This window comes from Calonectris borealis, chromosome 3 (assembly GCF_964195595.1).
Source record: "Calonectris borealis chromosome 3, bCalBor7.hap1.2, whole genome shotgun sequence".
NCBI classification, from domain to species: domain Eukaryota; kingdom Metazoa; phylum Chordata; class Aves; order Procellariiformes; family Procellariidae; genus Calonectris; species Calonectris borealis.
The window spans coordinates 11,143,434-11,151,751 of NC_134314.1; the positions used below are offsets into that span (position 1 = coordinate 11,143,434).

The 8,318-nt window shown below is 34.4% G+C and overlaps 1 protein-coding gene across 11 annotated transcripts in view; it reads left to right on the top strand.

The window, feature by feature from the left end:
- The window catches only part of PUM2 (pumilio RNA binding family member 2), a 70,118-nt gene extending 62,445 nt beyond the window's left edge, over positions 1-7,673 (top strand). For 6 of the 11 annotated variants that reach the window (XM_075144979.1, XM_075144980.1, XM_075144983.1 and 3 more), the window contains 6 exons: positions 496-630; positions 847-984; positions 2,653-2,778; positions 3,760-3,881; positions 4,598-4,790; positions 5,454-7,673. In XM_075144979.1, coding sequence (XP_075001080.1) covers positions 496-630; positions 847-984; positions 2,653-2,778; positions 3,760-3,881; positions 4,598-4,790; positions 5,454-5,585 — 846 coding nt within the window. In that variant the 3' untranslated portion in view covers positions 5,586-7,673. Of the gene's footprint in view, positions 1-495; positions 631-846; positions 985-2,652; positions 2,779-2,931; positions 3,514-3,759; positions 3,882-4,597; positions 4,791-5,453 lie in introns of those variants that run through there. The other 5 variants (XM_075144981.1, XM_075144982.1, XM_075144984.1 and 2 more) reach the window with 3 other exon arrangements.
- Positions 7,674-8,318: the final 645 nt, after the last annotated feature.

An 8,318-nucleotide genomic window follows, 5' to 3' on the forward strand; every position in this document is an offset into this window, starting at 1 on the left:
GTTACCAGGAAGCTACTTCAGGGGTTGAAATCTTCCCCCCCCGCCCCCTCCTGTTACAGCTTGCTTACTGTATACAAGATGTAAGATACACTGACCTGTACAAATTTGAGGTATCAGAGAAAATCTGATTTGAATTAATACATTACAGTAATCTGTAATTAATTTGCCTGGTGCAATTTGTGTAAATAAGTGGGTTATTGCACTTAAATGTTCCTACAGACAGTCAAGTATAAATTACTTCGATCTCTTCTGTTGTCTTTCAAGGTCATGCATTTGATAGCAGGTACGTGACTGGAATGTGGAATGTCACAAAATGTTGCATTTAGAATGTAAAAGCTTCTGGTAAATATACCCACCAAAAAATACAAAGGGAAAAATGATTCAAAGGCGCACAGTAAACCTGTAACACATCATGAAAGTACTTACTCTGACATGTAAATTCCAGCATGCTGCAATATGTCTTCATTTGTTAACAGCATATTTATTTTCTTTTAGTTTGGAAGCCTGGATCAAAAGTTAGCCCTAGCAACACGCATACGTGGTCATGTTCTGCCATTAGCCCTACAGATGTATGGTTGTCGTGTTATTCAGAAAGCACTTGAGTCAATCTCACCTGACCAGCAGGTAATTGTAAGTTAGAAGAATACTTTTTTTTATTTTATTTCTTTTTATTGCGTCCATCTTTTGACTTGCTTAAATTGTTGATTGTTCCTTTCATTATGAAATGCCCTAGGGACTGAAATAGTTGACAGCTGAAGATTGAACAGTTAGGGTGAAATGGAATATTCCTTTGAGGGAGGGAAAGAAAAAAATCATTGTAAAGACAAGGATAATCTTTTTTTCCAGAATGAAATGGTGAAAGAGTTGGATGGTCATGTTCTGAAATGTGTGAAAGATCAAAATGGAAACCATGTTGTACAAAAATGTATTGAGTGTGTTCAACCCCAGTCGCTCCAGTTCATCATTGATGCATTCAAAGGACAGGTAGTGTCAACAGTTAATTTCCTCTTCTGTAGGGTTGCTTTGATTTGCAGATTTTTTTCCATCATTTGCATATACAAGATAGTGTTTGACACTTTGCAGTCAGCTTGTTCTAAGTAGGATAAAAAACGGATGATAAAATGGAAAAGCTGTTGAAGAGACAGTTAACATGCTGTAAAAAGATTAATCTGTTGGAGATGAGGCTCTAGAAAGACCTGTTTGGATGTATTATAAATACTAATAGAGGTATTTGGCTTAAGGCCAGGCTTTCTGTTTGAGTTTTGTGATATGCGATTTCAAATTTCCTTTATAACTTTTAACATTGCCATTTTTGATATAATAATAAAGTATCTGCTCTCTAGCATATATTTTTCATTAAAATTTCTGTTTTCTTCTTCTGTTGCTTGTGCTGCAAGTCTGTCTTTCAGTGTTTCCCAATTAATGTCTATCATTAAGGAAATATTTCGAAGAAATATACTAATCTGTTCCCTATATATGGGCTAGTGTTAAGTGAAGGGGGGCGGTATTTATTTAAGGTTGGGGTTTTTGTTTTGTTTCCAAAAAAGTTATTAATAGAAGATTGATATTGTGCTGCAGGCTAGAGAATATGCTGCAGCTAAATAAGATTTTAATACTGAGACAAATGTATATTTTTATAGTCTTGAGAAGAATTGTAAAAATCTTACTAACTTGGCTGTGTTACTAAATTTTACTTTAATGGATGGCCAAATGTATTTCTTAACAAAATCTACAATATCCTTCTCTCACATTTTACACAACAGCAATACCTGAATTATTGTTGTACGTAGTAGTAAATGGCATACCAAGGTTTCTAGGGTTGGGTCTTTTTACATCGAAAAGTGTGTATGGGGTAGATGAGATGCAGTTTCTAAACTGTAAATAGAGCCCCTTGACTAAAATGTGAATCTGTTATTTACTGGACATCCATCCTCAGCTCCAAGTAACTATATATAAAAAAAACCAGCTGATCTGAAGTGGCAAATGAAAAATACCACACTTCAGTCGTGTCATGTAACAATACGTTTTTTTTCACCTGCCTGCATCATTTGGATCTATGTCTAATCAGACAAGATTCTGTGTTCAGTTCTGACCAACACTGACTCTTAAATTTGCTGAATTAATCCCCGAAACACAAACCTGGCTTCCTGAGAAGCGAGCAAAAGGAATAAGCAAGGTTTTGACTGTATGTTTTGAATACTTATTTACAAACTTTTTATCTGTAACAGGGAGCCTGTTGTATATGCTGGAACGTGAAATTAGTGAAAATCAGCCACAGTAATTGAACTTTTTATAAATGTCAAAATCTTAAAATTTGAAAATAAAGTACAGAGCTAAAAGGAAAGCCTGAAAGTGAACAGTGCTTAACTAAGGGTCATACTTTCGGGCTTTCCTTTGCAGCTAAGTAGGCTAGAAACATTGTAATGAAAACTTGGGTTCTTAGTTGTGTAATTACTGGAGTCCTTGACACACAAAAAACTGCATTTTCATCTTTTCCTGACTTCTACTGGAGATGGAATTCTGATATTGGCAGGCAAAACTTTTTTTTTTAATAGAAGTAGTCGGCATGTTCAGTTCCATTTCGAACGTGGTAATATTACTATATCTGTAAACTTTGGTTGGTTTAACTTAAGTTTGCAATCCTATTTTAAGGTGTTTGTACTTTCAACTCATCCATATGGTTGTAGAGTAATTCAGCGTATTCTGGAACACTGTACTGCCGAGCAGACTTTGCCGATCTTAGAAGAACTGCATCAACACACAGAACAGCTAGTGCAGGTTAGTGTGTATATTCATTTTTTAATGCATTTTAGAGCTTTTTTTGATTGTCATAATTTATTGCTATTTCTTAGTTTAAGAAATAGTTTAAATGCATTTGCCTCTTTTTAGTTTTGTAGACATTGATTTTTTTGTTTTTCTTTCCTTCCATAGTTTTAATGAAAATGAATTTGGAAGTTGGGAGGCAAAGAAGATATAAAAAGCCTTTTTCTTACACTTTTGACTGTAGCTTCGAATATACATTGTAAATGCAGAGAATTAGTACTTTTTATTATTGCAAAGATTGCCTTTTTGTAGTTTATCTTGATTCACTCAGGTGTCCTTCAGATAACTTCTAATAATGTCTGAACATAAAGACATTGTCAAAAATATACATGTTGCATATTCTTACACAAAAGGGCATCTTTTCTAAAAGAAGGCAAAAGACCTTATACAACATGATTTCCTGTCTTGGTCTCAGACGAACAAAATGAGTGCTACAAATGGCTTTGAAATTGAATCAGTTTAAAATACTGGAAGGGACTCAGTGTTCAGTAGGAATTTCCACACATAAAAAGGCAAGAATTGCCTTTTGGTACATATTCATAGTCTAGCTTATTTCTCAGTGTTTCTTGTATATACAAGTCTCTAGTTAAAACATAACTGGTTTGGGGAACCAAAGTTCAGGGAGATATTACGGCTGTTAAAGAACGATGATCTTAATTCTGAGGACTTCTTTCTTTAAGAGGATAAAAGGTACTCTAGCAAAATACTGTTTTTACAGATTATTTACATTTTGCATGTAAATTTTTTGTGGTCCATTAAGTAATTCTTGATGCAATATTTCTTGCATCGCTTTGTTTATGTTGTATAATGTTGACATTATGGTATTTTTCCTTATATCTGTGCAAATAGTAGTTTGAAAGTTTATACAAATATACAAAAGCTGTATGGATTACTTGGTATGAACACAAAAGAAAATTGAAGTCATCTTATTTTCAGGATCAATATGGAAATTACGTTATTCAACATGTACTGGAGCATGGTCGTCCTGAAGACAAGAGTAAAATAGTTTCAGAAATAAGAGGAAAAGTTCTAGCTCTGAGTCAGCACAAATTTGCCAGGTATTGCACAGCCTTCATATATTAAAGGTTCTTTAACCTTTTAAAGTTGTAGTATTTTTTCTGTTCTGTAACTTGCCTCCTGAAATGTCATATTTTTATGGAGATGAACGGTAGTGGTATTTTATACTAGATTTGGGGAAGGGAAAGGGGAAATGCTGTTCTGTAGCAAAACAAAGAAGGTTCCGCGGGTTTATGGAATGGTTTTTGTTCACCTTGTACAAGTGCAGGGAAATGGGTTCCAAGTATCCATGTGATGACCATTCCAGCTTTTGAGATATCTGGAAGGTCAGAGACTTCCTCTACAAAAAGAAATATTTGACAGTATCTCTAACTTAGGCATGCTCCTGAAAAGCGCCTTTATTCAGAAAGCAGGAAGCCTCGTGTCTGGCTTTCTCTGTTGTGTCTTAAAAGGGCCCACAACCAAAATAGATGTACTAGAATATATCTGCAGCCTGAGGTCCAGCATATCTACTGTAGGTCCAGTGGAAAATCTCTCCTCCAAGATAATAAGTATCAGAAAATTACATTTTTACATGAGTAGGAGTGTATAATCTTTTAACTTCTTAGTCATTACAGACTAAAGATTTGGAAATCGGGACTTGACGCATTTACAGTGCGCTCTTTTAAGACACTTGAACTGTTCAGATAAATTTAAAATTGCTGCTTAAAAGAATGTTACATCTTAAGTCACAGAATGCATTTGTCTTATTTTTCAGCAATGTGGTAGAAAAATGTGTAACTCATGCTTCTCGTGCTGAAAGAGCTTTACTTATTGATGAGGTCTGTTGCCAGAATGATGGTCCTCACAGTGCCTTATACACCATGATGAAGGACCAGTATGCCAACTATGTTGTTCAGAAGATGATTGATATGGCTGAACCCGCTCAGCGGAAGATAATAATGCACAAGGTATATTTGTATATAGTTTTATTGGTTCAGGAAATATTATCTATACTAATTTTTCTGCTAGAATACCTTTCCCTCTAGAAGTAAAACTCAGTAGTTCTGTAATCTAGTACTTGATGTATAAACATTAAGTTCAGTGGAGGTTGATAAAGCAGAATATATTCAGGTCTCTGAGCACTGAGCTAAAAATGTAAATCTACAGAAAAGTTTCAAAAGTTGGATTTCATATCCTCTCTTTGTGCCAGCTTTTCTGTGAAAATACTTTTAATATAAAAATGTAGTATGTCATCTTTATCAACATAACGGAAGAAATACCACACTTCCTAACATACGGGCACATTTTCTACTTGAGAATATCCAGACACGGACAAAAGTGCTATTGCCATAATTGCCCTAGGCTATTTAATGCAGGGCCCAGTATATTCCTGCAGGAGCTCTGCTTCCCCCAGTCACCAACAAAGGACTTGTTGCTACCTCCCTTTTCCTGTGACAGGTAAAGTCAGTTCTTTGGTGAGTCAAAATCACCAATTTTACATCTTTCCAGAAACTTACAAAATTTTGAAATACAGGCTTCTGACATTTTTTTACATAATATTTTTTAAAGTGTAGTAATGTCTACTTAAAATTTTTGAGGGGGGGGGAAAAATAATGGGTTTCTTCTTACAGATTCGACCCCACATCACAACTCTGCGTAAATATACTTACGGCAAACACATTCTGGCTAAATTGGAAAAGTATTACCTGAAGAACAGCGCTGATCTGGGGCCAATTGGTGGACCACCAAATGGGATGCTGTAAAAGACAAAAAGAAATGGAAGAAAAATTGAATTGTGAATGATCAAAACATACAACTTAACTATAAATGTTCTGATTTTTTTAAATCTATTTATTGACTTTGTTCATCCATTTGTAAAATTTTTATTCTTGTGTATATTTTTGGGGAGTGAATTATTAAAAAAAAAAAAAGAAAAAAATATCTCCAGCCCTGATCCAGAGACCTATCAGATTGGATGGCTGGCAAAGCACAGAATGCCTGTATATGATGTAATTGTATCAAAATAGCTGTCACATATTTTGTAAATTTTTACCTTGTAAAGTCACTGAAATAGTTTTTAAAGGGAAAAAGTACAGTATTCTTTTAATACACTGGCTTGCAATCTGGTAGGTCTACCCAGCATCATAGCACAACAGGTTTATAGAGTTGTATATAGAATTAATCCTTATTTTTTCCCTTTTGTGTGAAGTCTTTTATACCAGATTAAAATTGATCAGCTGCATAAACATTATTTAACATGTTGAAAAGTTAAGTTGTATTTTGGTGGTTCACAACATACTATTCTAATAATAAACAGGGCACAGCAAATTAAAGTAGGGAATAACAAAACAATGGAAACTTTAAAAGACTAGCTTTCATCACTTGCTGTGGATACAGTTTTTTTTAAAAATGGTGCCCTAAGGTTTTCTCTAGCGATGTATTAAAGATAGAAATGCTGTATATACTTAAATATTTAATTGTTGTACAAGGTAGAGGGATTAAAATGATGGTGGTACTTCCACTCAGTAAAGTATACTGTTGGAAAAGGAGTGAACCCTGTATTAACTTTACAGTCAGTTTTACAACGCAGGAAGAGTAGAGATTTGTATTTTTTTATTTTGCATATAGAATTGTAAGGATTTGAAAGTGTTGAGCTTTTATTTTGCTTTCTCACTGTAGATGCAAAAAATAGGTATTGATGAAGAGAAAAGGGGCCACTGAAAAGTAAACTTGATAGCTCAACATATAAGCATGATTGATTAAATACTCAGATAGCTTTTTTGCTTCCTATAAATATATGCATTGTATACGTGTAGTTAATAGGTGTAAGTTTACAGTTTGAAAACAAATATCTCGTTTCGATGTTTATTACAAGCCTTGCTAATTTAGTAGTGATGCTTACCTTGGTTGTACAGATGTACATTTGTAAACCTTCATGCTGTAAATGTAATTTGTTTTACCCCTTTTTGGGACAAAAATTTGCATTTTAGTGTATATTCATATCCCCATTCCCTTTTCTCCCCCTGGCATATAGTGTTGTATAATGTAAATTTATTTCAGCAAATCAAGAGTGATTTTTTTAAATTCTATCTTTATATGGTTTCAGAAATATGAACCGGCTTTCTTTTTATCTATTGTGAGAAACATTATGTTTTGTTTATAACATAGCTGTTGATTCTGTTAATATGGACACTTTGGGAAATCAATCTGTTCAAATTTTAAGTCGGGATAATAAGCATAGTAAGAAATGGACTGAAATATTTGGTTATCACAGAAACCAATGCTTCTTCCATCTTAATAAATGTGGCATGATTTTTTTGTACAGAAGAGTACTGTATTTTTGAATAGCCTTCTCCCAGCGTAAAGCAAATATGTATGATACTGTCAATTTTTTTCTCTGGACATATGACATTGTAACAGTAACATAAAGATGATGTACATTTACAAGCGGCCTTATGTACATTTCCCAATGATCTTTTTAAGGCAGAATTGTGACCATATGTGTATAATTAAAATCCTTTTTAATCCTTTGCCTATGGAAATATTTTGGAAAAAGCTTACTTTGTATATTCAGTTTCTGAAAGATAAAGAAAGTGCTTTGTATGTTGTTGAAGTAAGTATTTTGTGTAAAACATTCATTTGGATGGCTTAACCTAAAGTTTTGATCAACAAGATAGTTTGAAAGCAATGTCTTGAGCATTGATCAAATAAAAGGCTGTTATGGTAGGGGGTCTGATCACGAGGAAAGAAAATAGTAGTGGTATAAACTTGTATAAGGAATTCTGTTGTATTACTGTTTATATTAGGTTTACATAAATCTTATTAAAACATACATCTGAGGCGCTACTTTTTTTAATGGTAGCGTTAACTCATTAATAGGCAAATGGGAAAGTTTGTTCTGGCCTACTTCCAGTTTCTGAATCTGTCATTTAGTGCCTGCATTAAGTGATGTAGTAGGCCTAATTATTTTTAGTAAGCACAGTTCTTCAAAGCCAAGTAGTTTTTGCATGGCAGTTCAGAAAATTCCTCTCGAGACGTACAAGCCCTGTCACTGGAGCCAGAGCTTTCCCGTAGTCACACAAAGGATGACTTTTGAGCCACTTCCTTGGACACATTAGTTCTCCTCAGTGACTATTTTTACCCTGTGTACAAATGCTGTGTGTTATAATCCACAGAGTCGACATTCTCTTCAACATGTAAGACAGTAAGTTAGGCTTTCGGGGGTGTCCAGGCAGAAACCGGTAATGTCCCAGTACTTTGTCCCTGTAGCACTCATGCCATGGTTGAATTTAAACAGTCCTATAACTTAGTGCTTTCAGTATGTTGAACATAATCTTCCACTTGCTCTCCTAAAATCATTTTGCACAAATTCTATCCAGGAGCATGGAAGTCACTGGTTTTTCTTTCAACTATTTTAGGCTTTGGGTAGAACCACTAGACTTTTTGCTCAAGTATCGCTTTTTGATATTGATTGTTTATGGACCAGTTTGATTAGG